The sequence below is a fragment of the Gracilinanus agilis genome, chromosome 5 (genome assembly GCF_016433145.1).
Source record: "Gracilinanus agilis isolate LMUSP501 chromosome 5, AgileGrace, whole genome shotgun sequence".
NCBI classification, from domain to species: Eukaryota; Metazoa; Chordata; class Mammalia; order Didelphimorphia; family Didelphidae; genus Gracilinanus; species Gracilinanus agilis.
The window spans coordinates 107741916-107761070 of record NC_058134.1 but is presented as its reverse complement, the minus strand read 5'-3'; the positions used below and the strand labels follow the sequence as shown (position 1 = coordinate 107761070).

Sequence of the window (19155 nt, the reverse complement as noted above, 5' to 3'; positions counted from 1 at the left end):
AAATGTGCTTTACCTAATTATCTCTTTTAATTAGGTCTATTTTTACTTTGGTTCATCTGAGATCATGATTGTTACTCCTACTTTTTTGTTTTTACTTCATTTGAAACATAATAGATTCTGCTAGAGCCACTTATTTTAATTCTGGTTGTGTCTTTTTGTTTCAAGTGTGTCTCTTGTAAATCATATTGTTGGATTCTAGTTTCTTCATTCTGCTGTCTGCTTCCTTTTTATGGGTGAGTTCAAACCATTTACATTCACAGTAATGATTGCTAACTGTATATTTCCCTTCATCCTATTAACTTTCATCATTCTGTTTTTTATCCTGTCCATTCCTGAAAATTTTATTTTATTTTTGATTAGTTTCCCTTTCTCTTTTTTTCTTCTCTTCCTACTTCCCTATTGGGTAAAATGAATTTTTTATACTTAATTCTGTGTGTAGATCCAAATATATTATATGTATGTCCATGCTGGTGAACCTATGGCACGCATGCCAGAGATGACACACATAGACACCCAATGACCCAACGACCCAGTGTGCCTGTCCCAACAACACAGAGTTTGTCAGAGTTCCTTAGCGGAAAGCTGGAGGAAGGTGCAGCTGAATTGCTCTCCTCCTATCCCCAGTTGGAGTCAGTAAGCAGGTTCAAGACAGGCTCCATTGAAGGAAAAGATTGCCCCACCCCATTTAGAAAACAATGGCCTCTTAATTACCTTTGTCCTGAGTGAGACAGAAACAACTAGAGTCTTTACTATCAGAAGCAACTAATGTCTTTACCATACAAAGTTTTTTGGGGATTTGGGGTTGTGTCTTTTGAGTTTGCACTTTAAAAATGTTCAAAAATATAGTCTAATGATTTAGGAATATGTTTTATAGAACAGGAAAGAGGCTAGACTATAGCCTCTTTCCTGTTCTATAACCCCCACCCCCAGTTTCTTTCACAAGCAACCCTTGAGCTGCTTAAATTTGCATCCTTAATCCCCTCACCTTTTAATAACCCAGCCTGTTCAATTTGCATTCAAAGGGGTTCATGACCAAGAGACCAGGTAGGCTAGAAGTTCTGGAAAACACAATAGTGGTTTATCAGAGGAAGTAGCAATCTCCGAATCAGCTCTGTATCCAGATTAAAACCTGACTTCAACCCTTAACCATTTGTTAAAAAGGTTCATTTGGAGGATACCTGCTTCAGGAAGGCTGGAACTTGATGGGGTGAATGGGTCAGGATGATATAATTTAATCTGAGGATTATATTTTCCTATAAATAAGGGGTTTTCCTGTAAACTGGGGCTTTTTTGCTTTTCTTTCTGGCTTTTTCTTTCTCTCTTTCTCTCTTAATAAAGCATTGTATTTCAAATGGCCTCTGGTTCCTTTAATACTGGCTAAAGAGGGTGTACTATGAAATTTTCAAGATCACCTCAATTTCCACTTTGGAGAAGAGTTATATTTGAGGGGATCATTCCTCACATAGCTAGAGGGGAGCTGAGTAGAATGCTTGTGCTCCTCTTGATGAGCCTAAAAATCAAAACTTCAGCCCCAAATATTTTCTGCTCCCTTACGACAAACCTAAAAATGTTTCCCAGCTGAAGCTATCTTAACACCTCCTTGAGAAATGTTTATTACCTTGGTGAATATTTACCTCCTTGGGAATGTTTATTACCCTGATGAATATTTACCCCTTTAATACATGTTTGGCCAGGTGTTTCCTGACCCCTGATCCTGAAACCCCCTCCCCAGGTACTTCATGACCCTTGATCCTGAAACCCCCCTTCCCAGATGCTTCCTGACCACCTGTCCCTGACACCACCTTGATAATTATATATGTACCAACCCCCTTCCCCAAACCTTTCTATATAAACCCCTGGCTGAAGAGGCAGGCCTCGGGGTCAGACTGGCCAATCTTCCTCTGTCACTGACCCCAGCTTCTCTGCTAGAAAATATATGGGCCTCTTCTTGAACATTGTAGTGTCAGTGTGATTCTTCCTGCCACGACCAAATCTGGGTATTAAAATTTGGGTACAACACTCTCTTCTCTGTCTGCCCAAGTCTGACTGTATCACCCACTTCTCTGCCCAGAAATCCAATGGGAATGCTTCTTCCCTCCTCCTTTGGATAGAGTAAGGTGGGGAAGCAGGGCGCACCTGGCATCCAGTAGGAGGAGGAGCACAGAATGTGGTGGTGGGAGGCATGGGCACAGCACTTGGTCTGGGGGCCTGGCACTCCATCTTGAAAAGGTTGCCCACCACTGATGTATAAAAATATTGTCAACTACCCACTCAAATGGGACACAAGAATAAGTTTTATTCTGTTGAAGGGTTAAGGACAAATCATGGCATGATGGGAAAGCCTCTAAGTCTAGCCCAAAACCCTAAGGTATATACAGCCTTGATACAAATAATCATGGCAAGACAAAGAAGGCATAGCTGCAACAATGTAAAGTTTGCATAGATATAAAGTTTGCATAGTGATAAGACAGTTTTCCATGATCAGAGAGTCTGTTCTTAGGATTTGCCCATTATCACAGAGGATAATCAGTTTTGTTTGGTGATTGAAAGCCTATTGATGACAGTTATGTTGGCTGGGATGTGGTTCATGCAGATGTTTTCCATTACTCAGAGCTGATGTGGTTTGTCCCAGTTGATCCATGGTTCTGGTCTATAGTTTTGACAGTGACAGATTGATAGCAACAGAGTGTATACCTGCAACGGACTTTTGTTATGCTAACCTCACAGCACATCTTGATTGAGTGGGTTATACTCAGCAGCTAGGTCTGGCTCTGGGGAACATGACAAGTCAGGAAAATGGGAGGCGTTAGCAAGGGGATAATTTTGGGGTCCTGACAAAATATACAAACACACATTATACACACACACACACACACACACACACACACACACACACACACACATATAGGAGGGAGTAAAAGCAGTTAAAAGGAGTCTCTATAAATATATATGTACATATATATACTTCCTTCTTTGAACCAGTTCAGATGAGAGTGAAGTTCAAATGTAGTTCACTCCCCTCCAATATCCCTCATCCCCCTTTTCCCCAATGTTAAAAACTCTTCCTTCTGTGCCACTTTTACGTGTGATAATTTTTCCCATTCTTCCTCCACCCACCTCCTTTACCAGCACATCCCTCTTTCTTGATCTTCTATTCTTTTAAGAAGTATAGAGAGCCAGATCCCTATATGGTAGGGGTCCTGAGTGGTGTTTTGTGGTGTCGGATTGTTAAGACAGGAAAAAGAAAATGAGAACAACAAACAAAGAACACAAAGAAAGAGTCACAGCTGTGAAGGAGTTACAAATCATACACAATCCATTAAAGTCTAAAAAGTAGAAATATAGGTACAAGGACAAGGGCCAAATTTCAACCACCAATTAGTAGAGGTTAATTCTGGGAGCAGAAATGTATTTCATGGAGATGTTTACTAATTGCGTTCTGCCTTGATTTACAGGTCTGCACCTGGTCAGATAGTCTGGACTAAATTGTCTGTCTAGGCCTTATCTAAGTAATATATTTTTTAGGATTCAGGCCTTTTAATTATCAAGGAGAGAAATTGTCAAGGAGAGAAATTGTTAACTCAGTAGCTGCTGGTCTGATTAAGGACTCAAAGTTTTCCAATAAGAATATTGAGAAAGGTGGGGATCTAAAATTGAGTCAAAAGAGGAGCCTCAGATTTTTACCTTAGATGGCCCATTCTATCTGCATCTGACATGCAGTGCAGAAAAAATCATACACACAGTTTTACTTGCCGATGATTTTGTAATGGGATCCAGATAAAACATCTATTACAGACTCTATTTCTCTAAATGACTCCTAATAGCCTCTTGGAGGGGTCAAGTTGTACCAGCTACCTGCTGGTACCAGAGCTTTTCAGGGCTCAGGTAACCAGGACCAAATACAAAGACTGCCTCAGCCTGGATTGGTCACATAGGGAATCCAGATAACAGGCCCTAAATTTGACCCTATTTCTCCAATGGCTCTCAACAAAGAAGGACATCCCTACATAATAGACACATATCCATGCCCTGTCTACTAATAACTCCTAATGACTCCTCTGTCTATTCTGACTCCTAATTTGCTTTAAGGTTGATAAAGTTCTTAGGAGTTAAATGCATGATTTTTTCAGAGGAAAATAGAGAGTTTTACCTTAAGTGACTTAGGATTTTTCATTCATATTTACCTTTTGATGCTTCTCTTGAGCTTATGTTTGAATGCTGAATTCTTTATTTAGCTCTGGTGTTTTTCTCTCAGGATTCTTGAAAGTCTGCAATTTTGTTAAATACTTGTTTTCCCCCCTATATGATTACATTAAATTTTTCTGCATAAATGATTCTTTTTTCTAATCCTGACTCCTTTTCCTTTTGGAGTTTCATATTCCAAGCTTTCCACTTCTTTATAATAGTAGCTGCTAAATCTTGTGTGATCTTAATGGTAACTCTGTATTTAAATTGCATTTTTCTGGCTTTTTGCAATATTTTCTTCACCTAGGAACTCTGGAATTTGGCTATAATATTCTTAAATGTTTTAATTTCAAGAGCTCTTTCAGTACATTTTTTTCAATCTCTACTTTGCCTTCTGGAGCTTTCTGGGCAATTTTCCTTTATAACTTATTGAAATGTGATACTTAGGCTCTCTTTTAACATCATGATTCTCAGGGAATTCTATAATTCTTAAATTATGCCTTTTTAATCTATTTTCCAGGGCACTGGAACTCAAAATATGATAGGCTAGTAACAATGAGTCTATAGTTACCCTGACTAGACTGGCTCCTGAAATACAAATATCTTGGGCATTGATTTAAGGTAGTTTTTTATCCTTATGAGACTCATAAGCTTATTTAAATAGGTACATCTTTTTTCTTTCATGTTGTGTTTTGTTTGCTTTTGTAATGCCTGTCTAAAATAGCTTCTTTTTTGTTAGCCATTTGAAAACATCTAGGAGTTCTGCTTGTTATCTCGGAAAATCTGGTTTACACAATCCTGAAATAGTTGAGTTATTCAGCCAAAGCTACCAATAAATAGTTATTCCAACCTGATAGCACTGACTAACCCCAAGCAAACTTTCATATCTATTATTCTTTAAATCTAGATAAGCATTATTTCAAGCCTTCCAAAGAAAGAGAAAACAATGGCAAGGAACATAGATTTAGAACTTGAAGAGATCTTGGAGATCATGTTAGAATTACCTTATTTTATGGATTAGGAAACTGGGTCCTACAGATGTTGAATGACGTGTCCAAAGTCAGATAGGTACCAAATGGCAGAATACTTGGGCCCATCACTAACTTCTTGGCAAGACAGCTTTCTCAGTATGTAAAATAAAAGGAATAGATTAAATGGCCTCTAATGTCCCTTTCAGCTCTAAATCTATGATCCCTGGAGTACAAATCCAGAGCTTTTGCCATTGTACTATATTATCTTCCATTATAATATGATTACTTATCAGAGCCAATTCATTTGGCTTTCAGTTGTTGCTCAGTCATTTTTGGTCCTAATTTTTTGTGACCCCTTTTGGCATTTTTTGGCAAAGATAATGGAGTATTTTTTTCCATTTCCTTCTCCAGCTCATTTTGGAGATGAGGAAACTAAGACAAATAGAATTAAGCGTCTTGCCTAGAGTCACACAATTAATAAGTGTCTGAGGACATATTGGAACTCAGGAAGATGAGTCTTCCTGACTCCAGGCCTGGCTCTCTATCTACTGTGCACCACTTAGTTGCCCATTTGAAGCAAATAACCATTATTTTTTAATATAGAGAGTGTTGTGGAATCTAGAAACCCCCAAACTTGTAGCTTAGTGAGATCTGAAGACACCCCCCTACACACACACACATATCCCCCCAAGTTTAGTTAGTTTGAAGGTGAAATTCTCAAGTTTGACCTTATTACATGTGTTTCTCCCTGAGGGAAAAACCCAACTTCACTTGTCTCAGACTCAGAATAAACCTTAAAATTAAGTATCTCTGTTAAGTATCTGCTTTTGTCCCAGGAGTTTCTCCCCTTAGACCAAAGTCCTTCACGGAGATAGCCCAGCCCTTTGGCTGGATCTTTCCCTTTTGAGTCCATTGTAAAGCATCGGTCTCTTACTGTTATTCCTATCTAGGACTCCCCATTTTCTTTGTTACCATTGTAAAGCCAATCAACTATACTTTTTTATCCTCAGTCCCCAGTTCTGCTAAAAGGGTATTTAAACTTCCTAATTTTCCTCTTAATGCAATGTCACTCCCAGTGATATTGTCCCCAGAGTCTTGGGGTGTAGACCCTGAAAAGGTTTTGGCTCTGGACTCTGAGTAAAGTAAAGTCAAATATTGGACTTAACCCTTTCCTGATGAAAGACTTGGTTTTTCTGACTATTTAATAGTTCTGTGTTTTTTTCAGTTTAGCATTTTGGAGGGGACACCTAGCCCCCAAGTCATAGCTGCCTAAGCCTCTGGCCAGCTGACCACCAGAAGTGAGGTACACACAGGAATCCACTGAATTCAGTCAGGAGTCTGCTAGGCAGGTTTGGCTAGATAAGCAATGAACCTCTCTTTAATCAGGAGCCAAATGGGCAATGGTGATTTCATGAATGTCCCAGTGTGTCCCCCTAGTGCGACAGCTGCGGAATTCATGTCCGTAAAATATGGAGCAGGTACTTGCGTGTGTTTGAAAGAGTGTTGAATATCAACCAGATCTGCTCCCAAGGTAATTTGGCCAAATTTTGTGTGTGTGTGTGTGAAGCAGCATCTCTACTAGAAGTGAGAGCGAGGGTAGTGAGGATAGTGTAGTTCAGATGAGTGAATGGTTGGCTGAAAACTTAGAATGGGAAGCTGAGTTCGAGTGCCGGGAGCCTAAGTGTTCATTTGAAGTTGAGGTAAGTCCATTAAAATAGAGAAAATTTCTTCAAGACTTGAAATGCCAAGACGTAAGGCTTAATGGTTGTAAATCTTCTCATAGAAGCTTGAGAACTTAAGTTCTGGATTTCTTCTCAATTCTCTGTGAGGTTTTGCCTATATTGTACTTGTGATGTGTTTTTTGAAAAAAGGTTTTGCTAATAACCTTAAATACTTGGGATTTAAATGTTAGCAGATAATGTCTGAAAGTTGTGTTAACAGCTAATTCCCCCCCCTCAAAGTTGAAATTTCAGGAGCTGGCGGTTTAGATATGAGAATATCCAGCAGGAGGCAAAAGGAGGTCTGGAATTCATAAATTTAAATTCAAATCTCTTCCCAGTTATGGTATGGTTAATGTGTGAAACACATTGCATATTAGCAGCGGTTCATTTTTAATGATGTTGGTCATGAGATGCATTGTGTTCTGGGTATTCACTTTTTGATCTAAGTGCTGTAATTTCACATTTTTGTTAAGCTGTTATTGATTTCCAGAGAGCAAAGTTTTTCTGATTAATGTGTGTGTGTGTGTGTGTGTGTGTGTGTGTGTTCTGAAGTAAAGAAAGTTTATTTCAGTTTTTAATTATTACATTGTTGTAAAGGGATGAGAAATATTTAGAACAAGGCTTTGTGTTAAATGGTAAGGAAATCCTGAGCATTTAAAACTGACCAACACATTTCCCCTAAAGAAGCTGTGGGCAAATTAGAGGGGAAAAATAGAGAGATGGGAACTGGATAGATATTCTGATTTAAAGGTAATTTTAAGTTTTTCCTTAATAAATCCTAAGTTTTGTGTTTGGTGAGAAATTTTTGGAGGCTTTACGTTTTATATGTAGAATATGTAAAAAATAAATATGTAGAAGGCACTGAGAATCCTAGAATGCAAAGAAAATCCATTTCTGACCCCAAGATCTTGCATACTAACTTATATACAACATGGGGTATGTGGGTGTTCTGGGGAAACTAGCACCTCTCTGGAGTGAAGGCCTTTTTCAGGGCTACTCATCCATTTTTAGTGTCCATCTTTCACTCGATTCTTACCTGTGGCTCTAAGAAACTACTGTATGCACAACAGCCACATCCCATAAAAAACCATCTTGGCAGATAGGCAGAAACTATTTCACGGGTAACCTATAGGCCTTAAAGTTGTTGGTGAATTAGGGAAGCCCCTACCCCAAGCACGGGAAGAATTCTCCTGGAGGAATGGGCAAATGAGAATAATTTATTTCAACAACCATGATGGCAGCTGAAGCAGACACTGAAGAGCTTAGCACTTGGTTAGACATCAGATACCAAGGCCATCCACTGCATCCCAGAGAACATTACCAAGTGGCCTGATTTTTGTCTTGCTGCTGGACTTTTGCCCCTGGAATTTTATGACTGGAAATGAGAGTGAATCTGATGACTTTATGCAATTTTGACTTAAATTCATGATCCTCTTAAAAATGAAAGGCAAATAACAGCAACTATATGCCAGGCAGTATACTAAGTGCTAGGATCCAGAAAGAGGCAAAAAATAGTCTTTGCCCTCAAGGAGTTTACAATTTAGAGAGGGAGGTAATATGTAAACAAATCTATACTATGTATAGGATAAATAGGGGATAATTAACAGGAATTAAGAGGGGTTGGAGAAGGCTTTCTGTAGACTCTACAGTGTAGAGTGTAGGATTTTAATTGGGACTTAAGGAAACCAGGAAGGTCAGTGGTCAGAGTGGAGGAGGGTGAACATTCCAGGCAGAGAGGACAACCAGAGAAAAATCCTGGAAAAAAGGGATGGAAATCTTGTTCTTGGGGCAGGCAGGAGACTAGTGTCACATAATTGAAAAATACAATCATGACAGGTAAGATGTAAGAAGACTGGAAATGTAGGAGGGGGCCAGGTTATGAAGGGCTTTTATGCCAAACAGCATTTAATCCCAGAGGCAGTAGGAAGCCACTGGAGTTTATTGAGTAAGATGATGACACAATCAGCCTTGGGCTTTAGGAAAATCACTTTAGTTAACTGGAATGAATGGAGAATGGACTGGAACTGAGAGACACTTGGGACAGGCAGCACCCACCCCTCTCCCCCCAGCTCTGATCAGCAGTATCAAAGACTGCAGTGAGAGAGAGCAGTTTTCAATGAGATTAGAAGCTGGTTTGTAAGGGGTTAAGAAAAGAGCAAAAGACACCATCTATTCAAAGAGAATAGAAGGGATAAAGAGATACTGGATGATAGTTTCTAATACTTAGGAGGATGGAAGGATCAGGTGAGGGTTGTTTTTTTTTTTTTTTCCAGGAGGGAGGAACCAGTGGATCTGAGAGATGAAATGAGACTTCTATATTTGCATTTCAAAATTTCTACTCAGACCTGATTTTTTCATCATAAATCCTTTAAAAGTTCCCTATACCAAAGTTTTTTCCCCCCTGTAAGTCTGTCAACTTTGTAAGGTGTTATATTCTTGGTTGTAGGGCAGCTAGATGGCTCAGTGGATAACCTGGAGTTAGGAAGGCTCATCTTTTTGACTTCAGATCTGGCCTTGAAACACTTCCTAGCTGTGTGACACTAAGCAAGTCACTTAATCCTATTTGCCTCAGTTTCCTCATCTGTAAAATGAGCTGGAGAAGGAAATGGCCAACTATTTCATTATCTCTGCTAAGAATCCCCAAATAAAGTCATGAAGAGTCTGACATATCTGAAAAACAACTGAACAAACTGAACAGTGGAATTGTTGTTTGACCTTTGCCACAGTTTCCTTATCTGTAAGATGAGCTAGAGAAGGAAATGGCAAACCATTCCAGTACCTTTGCTGAGAAGACCCCAAATGGGATCATGAAGAGTATGGCATGACTGAACCACACACTTTCCATTTGTAAGTCTATATATAGAATATCGTAAAAATTAAAATTGGTTTGACTAAATATAAGAGTTAAAAGCTATAAGACTGTGGTCACTGTTTATAAAATTACCTCTTAAGTCACAAATCTATTAGCCTCTCTTAACAATTTAGTTTAATAGAGGTATAGTAAAAGAGAGAAATGTAGGAAGTAGAAAGTATTGCCTAGCTAGATACCCTATAATTTCTGTCCGAAGAAGTCTAGCTCACCACTGGGCATGGGCTCCCCCAAGTCCCCATCTCCATGTGGAGTTGATGTAGTCTCTTGAGTCAGGAACTCCCGTGGTGTCTTCAGCAAAGGTTCCACCAATGCAAGCTTCTTCCTTTGGCTCCTGTCACTCACCCAGCAAGCCTCCAGCTCAGAATTCTGCAGAATCCTCCTCCAGGAGAGTCTCCTGGCCAAAGAGCCAAGGAATGAAGGAATCTTCTTTTCTGGTCTCGCCTTTTATAGCCCCTTTTTCACGTCACTTCCAGTTGCTCCCCCACTTAATGGGAATCAATTACAGTTTCCCAATTTGCCTAGCACTTTGTGGGGTGGGGTGGGGTGGGGTAGGAGGTCAGTGCTTCTGGCCTTTCACGATGTGAACTTTTTCTAGTAAGTGACTTGTGAACTCTCTTACTTAGTAGACTTATTGTTAAGTAGGGGTACTTTAAGTTCTGGATTGATTAACTCAAAATAGACAAAGGAGAGTTAATTCTCTCTTCACAATCCTCTCTGTGATTCCATTGGGAGACAAACATGGTGAAATCTCCCAGATATACATGTCTAGTGTCCCCAATGAATCATTTCACATAACTAGCTAGTATCTCTAAGTATTCTTTTACTAGAGATGAAGTTACAATATTGCACTTTCTAGGAGGAAGTTACAATAGTTGGAGATAAGAGAAAAATAAAAGAGCAAAACCAGTGATTTCTAGGGGCATTGACAAAAAGCCAATTAGGGGCAGTCCCCATTGGCATTAGAGTTTACATTCAAAATAAATGTGTTCAATCCCTTCAGGTCAATTAATTATATCCAAAGTTCATTCTGGATCTTCTGATGCAGTGTGTGGTTTCTGCAGGCTTCCTTATGACATCTTTAAAAGAGTTCACTTTCTTGATTTGGGGAGTTAGTGAGCTGCTTTTCCTGAAATTTCTCTCAAAACATTTTTTTAAATATTGAATTTTACAAAAATTATACAATGTCCCAAAAGTCTTAGTGTAATTTTAACTGAAAATTATACTAAGGCTTTTAGAACACATATTTTATAATTTAAAAATTATATTATATTTCAAGATCTTCTCAGGATTTTGGTAGAAATGATCACATTTTGTGTGATCTTGACTATCTTCTTGAGCTTGAGCATATTTTTTTTTTTTTTCTGGACAGTGCCAGTAGTTTTTCTTTGACATGACAGTTCTACCTTTTGGCTATGATATTTCTGAAACTTTCCCTACTCAGGTATTTTGGCTGGATTATTTCTATTATTACTCCTCTCTAGGGTTCTAATAAATTTGGACAGTTTTCATTTCTCATTTCTTGAAATATTGTCTATATAGGCATTTTTGAAAAAAATCATGGTTTTTAGGGAGTCCATTGATTTTTTAATTTTTTAAAAATCCTTTCTTTCTGTCCTGGAATTGATGCTAAGTATCTATTACAAGGCAGAAGAATACTAAAGGGTTAAATGACTTGCCTAGTGTCACACAGCCAGGAAGTGACTGAGGCCATATCTGAACCCAAGACATTCTGTCTCTAGACCTGTTTCTCTGCCCCCAGTGATTCTTAAAGTAACTTTCTTTGACCTATTTTTATTGTCAATTATTTTATTTTTATAATCAGATATCTTGTATTTTCTTTTATTTTAAAAAAATCCTTTTATTTCTTGCTGTCTAATGTAGTTATTGATTTTTGTTTGGTCTCTCATATTTCATCAAATCTATTACTCAGGTTAGGTACTACTTTCTCTTATAAGCTAATTTTTCTCCTTCCACTTCTTTAAATGGAGAGTCTGTTTCATTTTAAAAAATCTCTTGCTTCATTTCTCCTGGCTATTCATACAAACCTTGTAGAAAATAATTTTTTTTCTTTCAATCTCTACTTGCAGTTATTATAGAATTGTTACCTTCTTTCTTTTAGGGAAATCTCTGGATTTGGAATAATTTTTGATAATGGTCTGTATCCTATTTAGTTTTCTCATGTCTCCAGCTTTAGTTCCTGAATTACAAGTTTGTGCTGTGGCCAGGCTGTGTCTCCTGCTATATTTTTGGTAGGATCGGTTGCTTGGGCTTGGCCTTTTGGAGTTTCCTGAATTATTGCCCTAATGTTTTCCTCCTAGGGTTGGGCCTCTCTGAATCTATAAGGTTCACAGTGATTACTTTTCAGGGCATCTCAGGATAGTAGAGACCTTGAACCCTGGGATATCCTGGTCTAAGACACTCTGTTACTAGTTGCTTCCACACCCTTGTCATCTGGTTTACAACCATCCTGGAGCTTCCACAGGTTCACATGGACATGAGCTGCTAATGCTTGTTGGCTAGATAGAGATCTTGTAAGGCTACAAGTCTTTAGTCCATCTCTGGTCTTATTGGTAGGCTACTGATTTGTTTGTTTGTGTTGGCACTGGCCTTGCCAATATCTCCTCCATTCTGCCCCTCCATTGTCCTGCCTTAAAAAAAAAATTCAAAACTGGTTCTCTAGATATTTAATTTTTATAAGGTCAAATCATCTTTGAGAGATAAGAACATGGATGTTGCTCCTTTGTAGGATCAAATACTCAGATTTACAAAAACTGAAAAGGGAGAATCAAAGCAAGTCAAGTGAACTGCGCTGTGTTATCCGGTTGTCTCTTTTCATGAGTTTTATATCTTTCCCAATGACATTCCCCAACCTCCTCCACCTTTTCTGAAGTCAATTCAGTTCAACTAGTTTTTATTAAATATCAACTACCGAATCAGGCATGGGGGATAAAAAAAAAACCAAAAAACCCGAAATAGTCTTCTAACCTCAAGAACTTCTCTTTTATGGGAGGCAACAGGTACATAGACAATAAAATATAAGTTATATATCAAGTATTTCTGAAGGGAGGGCACAAGTTGTGAAACTCTAAATCATTATATGTACCTCGTAGGAAGGAAGGAAAGAAGGAAGAAAAAAGAGGAGGGAAACAACCATTCAAGGAAGAAAGGAAACAAGGAAGGAAAGAGGCAGCTAGATGGCTCAGTAAAAAAAGCTAGGCATAGAGATAGGAGGTCTTGGTTTCAAATTTGGCCTCAGATACTTTGTAGTTGTGTCACTTAATCTCAAATGTCTAGCCCTTATTGCTCTTCTGCCTTGGAACTGATATTTGTATTGATTCTAAGACAGAAGGTAAGAGGATTTTTTTTTTTTTAAATTTTAAACCCTTAACTTCTGTGTATTGACTTATAGGTGGAAGAGTGGTAAGGGCAGACAATGGGGGTCAAGTGACTTGCCCAAGGTCACACAGCTGGAAAGTGTCTGAGGCTGGATTTGAACCTGGGACCTCCCATCTCTAGGCCTGGCTCTCAATCCACTGAGCTACCCAGCTGCCCCAGGTAAGAGGATTTTTTAAAATGAAGGAAGGTAGAAAATACAATGCCAGTGGCTTGAGTTGGTTGGGAATTTCCATTTGAGAAAGGAGAAAAATGTTTTCAAATACAGAAAATAGTGTTTTAAACATTTCCTTAAATATATACATATGCATGTATATGTGAGTGTGTGTGCATGACAGAACAACAAAATTCTTTAACTTTTAGAGAAAGAACTAATTTAAATGACATGATGGAGGATGCAGATGACATTGTCCCTCTTGCCACTTAGATGAAATACTATATATATATATGTAGAAGTTTATATTATATAGATATATATTTAAAGGTGACATTTGGAACTTGGAACATTTCTCTTTAGGAATGGAAGCCGGGAGAGAGATAGTAGAATGAGTTCTACATTTCTCTCATGTCCCAAATTAATCAGTTCACTAATCTAATCCTTTGGTCTTAATTATTAAATGAATGGAGTTGTCTTTTTAGATCTACTTATTGTAGATGATTGGTCTTGGACCTTCAGGTTTGTCTGCCTTTCAAATTCTCTCAGTGCACCTGTGGATTATGAAAAAGGAAGCAATGCTCCCCCACTACAGGTCATGGCTTCATTAAGAATGATCAGGACAGACTAACCTCATTCATTTCCTTTTTCATGCTTCCTGGCTCAGCTCATATACCACATCCTGATCCTCTAATACTGATTTCCCCACTGGCACCATCTAATAGTGTCCCCTCACCTCACAACATCCTCCCTCTCTCTGTCTCTCTGTCTTTGTCTCTGTCTCTGTCTCTCTCTCCCTCCCTCCTTCCTGCCCTCTCTCTCTCTGTCTCTCTCTCTCTTCCTCCCACCCCCCTACTCTTTCCCACTTCCTCTCCCACCTCTCTCTCTCTTCTCCCTCCTCAAATTACTTCATATTTAATTTTCTATGTACGTATTATATCCTTCAGGCTCCTTGAAGGCTGGGACTACTTGATTTTGGTCTTTTTTTTTTTTTTTTCAATAGTATGTCGCACATAGTATGCATTTCATAAGTGTTTGTTAAACACACTTATGCTAAAAAAAACAAAACCTCAACAACTTATTGTTTAAAAAAAATAATAAGAATTGCTTTAATGGGCCCTGGCCAACCTTGAGGGAAGTCTTAAGTGGAAGCTTCCAGGCCTCTTCTCTTCTTGGCTCCATTCCATTTGACAATTTTATTGATGACTTGAATGAAGCAGAAAGGGTATATTTACACAGGAAACTGGAAGGTTTAGCAAACATGTTGAATTATATGAATCTGGATGCAAGAAAATTTTAAATGGCTCCTGTGATTTGTGGGCTATGTGTAATGGTTAAATTCATTTGGGATAACTGTAGAGTCCTACGCTTCTGTAAAAGGCCAGATGTAACTCAGTCAGTCCAGGCTTAAGATTGTAATGAAAACACATTCAGTAGTTAACCCAAGAAAGTTTACTTATCCATAGTATAGAATGGACACTTACCCATGATACTTGGTACTTGGCTTTCATGGGATATCTGTCAAGTCTAAAAAGCAGTGATTCCATGTATTTGGTCTCTTTTATGCCCTTCATTAACTGGAATAGTGTTCAAAGCAAGAGAGGTGAAGGTCTTGCTGAATTCTGTCCTTGCTAGAGCATATCTGAAGTACTGGGTTGAATTCTGAGCCCCACTTCTTAGGGAAGAACATTCAGGAAATGAATACAGTCAATTTTGTTATAAAAATGCAAATTTGTCCCAATGCTTAGAGAAGAATTTGAGCATAATACACATTTTTTTCTCTGAGAAACACTGAGAAAACTTTCTTTTACACAAGTTGCAACTCTCTTGACACCCATCCTCCACAAGCAAAGCACACTTTTTTTCAAGGAAAAGTACCTTATTTTTGTGTACCTTGTGGTGTAACAGTAAGAGCTATGGTCAGAGAAGGGACCATCTGTTGCTATCCTCACTCTCGTCTTGTCTGAATAGGAGTTGTAGGCCAGTGAGGTTGTGACCTCTCATCCAAAGCTTATCGATTCTTCCAGTCTGTGCTCTGGATTCTTCCACAGTTCCCCACAGTGCAAGCTGAGCAGCAGCCCACTATTTATTTTATGTATTTAACCATTTAAAGGTCAGCTAGATGTCTCAGTGGAGAGTGCTGGCCCTGAGGTTAGGAAAAACAGTTCAAATCCAGCCTTAGAGACTTTATAGTTGTATGACTCTGCAAGTCTGTTTGCCTTAATCTATTAAAAAAGGAAATAGCAAACTATTCCAGCATCTTTGCCAATAAAACTCCATAGACCATGGGATTACAAAGAGTCAGACATGCCTAAACAACTGATCAACGTTTAACCATTTAACTTGTATAAAACTGGCTGGAGTCAGGAAGACCTTAGTTAAAATCAAGCTTTAGAAACTCCCTTTGTGATCCTGAGCAAGTTACTTAATCCTGTTTGCCTCCATTTCTCATCTCTAAAATGAGCTGGAGAAGAAAATGGCAAAACCCTCAAGAATCTTTGCCAAAAAAACTCTATACGGGGTCACAACGAAGCAGACGTGACTGAGATAACTGAACAAAAACAATTAAAAAAAGCCCATTTTTATTATGTTCACTTTCCCCCCTCCTTAATACGTCCCTGATGTCATTTTTGGATATTATACTCTATTTTTCCCATGTGGATTTCATTGCTTGGTTTTATGTAACACAGAGTTTGAGTTAAAGCAGAATGGACTGTTCAGAGGAGGATGTCTTAGGATGGTGATAGGACGAGAATGGACAAAATGTCAGATGAAGATAAGAAATTGGAGAGATTTCTATGAAAAGGAGAAGACTTGGGGAAAGTCATGAGAGATGTCTTCAAGTGTTTCCTGCCTGCTTGGAGAAGGATTAGATTTACTTTCCATTGCCCCAGAAAGAAAAATAGAAGATAGGGGTAAAAGATGCAGAGAAATGAGATGTTAGTTTGACATAAGGGAAAATTTGTGATATCAGGAGTTCCAAGGGGACATTTTTGGGTCTCTCTCCAAGTTATCTCAGAACTCAGTGATTTTTCAAATTATGAGAGTCAAATTGGGGCTGAATGAGCATTTGCCAAAGACAATAAATCTCCAAATGAATTTATTTCTGTTCAAGGATGAGTTGCTCAGTGAGCTCTAACATATCCATTAGCTAAAACTATAATTTCATACCTCTCCATGAGCTTGCAATTTCCCATCCACATATGTGAGGGGAACGGTAGGGGAAGAAATATATTTATTGTAAATCACTCAGTGAAGGAAGTTACTTAACTAAAGGAAATACTGTAATATTAGCTATGGGCCACTTCTGCTCTTATCTTTCACTAAACAGTTCTGGTTACCTAAAATTACTCCAAATCCAGACCAGGAATAGTCTTCTTTCCTAACCTGGTCATTTTATGGGGATAAACAAAGGGATCATTGCTGGGACAGGAGAAAGAAAAAGACCAACTCAAGGTAAAAAAAAATGCAACGAAAAATTTGCTGGTTATAGAGATAGTGGGAGATGGATTGCAGATAAGGGATATATCAGGAGTGGAGGAAAGGTATAATACTAGAGAATCTCTTTCAGGTTGATCTTGATCCATTAATTCAATCCAATTAAAGATAAATTTATCAAATGAATGATTCAAGGTACAAAGGCAAAAACAGAAGAGTCCCCACCCTCAAGGGGCAAAGGGTCTAATGTGAGAGACAACATAAGAATAGCTTTGTACAAAGGCATATATAGATTAATTGGAGAAAATCTCAGAGGGATAATAACACTATACTCTTTGCAACATACTAGGAATGCAGGGACAAATCAAAATAGTCCCTGCCTTCTCAGTTGCCAGAGAAAGCACTTCATTTTGGGATTTGTTACTGGTATAACTAAGGTAGGTTTGTTTTCCTAAGACCTACTTGCAAGTAAATTAAGAGTTGGCATTTCTAGGGGTTATGGGTTTGAGGGATGATATCTGACAAAATTTGTTTTGAGTCTAAAAAATTAAACTCATAATGCTGCTTGTTGGATTCTCATAGTCTTTATATTAAGAGATTGAGTTAATGAGTTAGGGATCAAGAATATATCCTTTCTTCACCTATACCTTGCATCATTTCCAATTTCCTTCAAATTTCAGGTCAAGATTAGCTTCTCCTTCTCACCTGCTAGTGACTCCTCCTGAATTTATCTTGAATTTATTTATTTATATATTTTTTGCTTTAAAAATTTATTTTTTATTTTTTAATTTTTTCCCCTGGTTGCATGCTTCATGCCCCTACTTTCCCCTTCACCCCCCGCTCTCCCCACACCCATGGCCGATGCATATTTCCACTGGTTGTAACATGTTGTCCTTGTTCAAGACCTATTTCCAAATTGTTTATAGTTGCATTGGTGTGGTAGTTTCGAGTCCACATCCCCAATCATGTCCTCCTCAGCCCATGCGTTCAAGCATTTGTTTTTCTTATATGTTTCCTCTCCTTCAGTTCTTCCTCTGAATGTGGGTAATGTTCTTTACCATACATCCCTCAGAGTTGTCTTGTGTCATTGCTTTCTGCTGGTACAGAAGTCCATTACATTCGATTTTACCATAGTGTATCAGTCTCTGTGTACAGTGTTCTTCTGGCTCTGTTCCTTTCGCTCTGCATCAGTTCCTGGAGGTCTTTCCAGTTCACCTGGAACTCCTCTAGTTTATTATTCCTTTTAGCACAATAGTATTCCATCATCAGCATATACCACAATTTGTTCAGCCATTCCCCAAATGAAGGACATATCCTCCTTTTCCAGTTCTTTGCCACCACAAAAAGCGCAGCTATAAATATTTTTGTACAAGTCTGTTTATGATCTCTTTGGGGTACAAACCCAACAGTGGTATGGCTGGGTCAAAGGGCAGGCAGTCTTTTATAGCCCTTTGAGCATAGTTCCAAATTGCCAGCCAGAATGGTTGGATCAGTTCACAACTCCACCAGCAATGCATTAATGTCCCAATTTTGCCACATCCCCTCCAGCATTCATTACTCTCCCCTTCTTTCATTTTAGCCAATCTTCTAGGTGTGAGGTGATACCTCAGAGTTGTTTTGATTTGCATTTCTCTAATTATTAGAGATTTAGAACACTTTCTCATGTGCTTATTGATACTTTTGATTTCTTTACCTGAAAATTGCCTATTCATGTCTCTTGCCCATTTTTCAATTGGAGAATGGCTTGATTTTTTTATACAACTGGTTTAACTCCTTGTATATTTGAGTAATTAGACCCCTGTCAGAGTTTTTTGTTATAAAGATTTTTTCCCAATTTGTTGTTTCCCTTCTGATTTTGACTACATTGTTTTTGTTTGTACAAAAGCTTTTTAGCTTAATATAATCAAAATCATTTAATTTACATTTTGTAATTTTCTCTAACTCTTGCTTGGTTTTAAAATCTTTCCTTTCCCAGAGATCTGGCAGGTATACTATTTTGTGTTCACTTAACGTATTTATAGTTTCCCTCTTTATATTCAAGTCATTCACCCATTCTGAATTTATCTTGATGTTGAATTTATTTTTTGTATTTATATGTGTCCATGTTATCTCCTTGATGTATAATGTAAGTTTTTTGACGTCAAAAGAGCTTCATATTGTCCTTCCATTCACTTTCTTTATGATCTAGTGGCTCTACTTACTGTAGTTCCCTATACAACATGTTTCATTGCCCAGCTCAATTCATTTGAACTGGGAATCCCCCCAAGGAATTCTTTTCTTCTTCACCTCAGCTTGGCTTCCCTGACACTTCAAATCTCACTAAAATCTTATCTTCTCTACAAGAGTGCTTTCCCTCTGAAATTATCTCCACTTTTTTCTTTCTTCCTTCCTTCCTTCCTTCCTTCCTTCCTTCCTTCCTTC

The 19155-nt window shown here is 38.3% G+C and overlaps 1 protein-coding gene across 1 annotated transcript in view; it reads left to right on the top strand.

Moving 5' to 3' along the window:
* The first annotated feature begins 516 nt into the window (after nt 1-516).
* The window catches only part of LOC123249910 (maltase-glucoamylase, intestinal-like), a 183852-nt gene continuing 165213 nt past the window's right edge, over nt 517-19155 (top strand). Inside the window, exons 1-2 of the mRNA XM_044679001.1 lie at nt 517-633; nt 6594-6687. Of these exons, the coding sequence (XP_044534936.1) occupies nt 517-633; nt 6594-6687 (211 nt within the window). The remainder of the gene's footprint in view (nt 634-6593; nt 6688-19155) is intronic.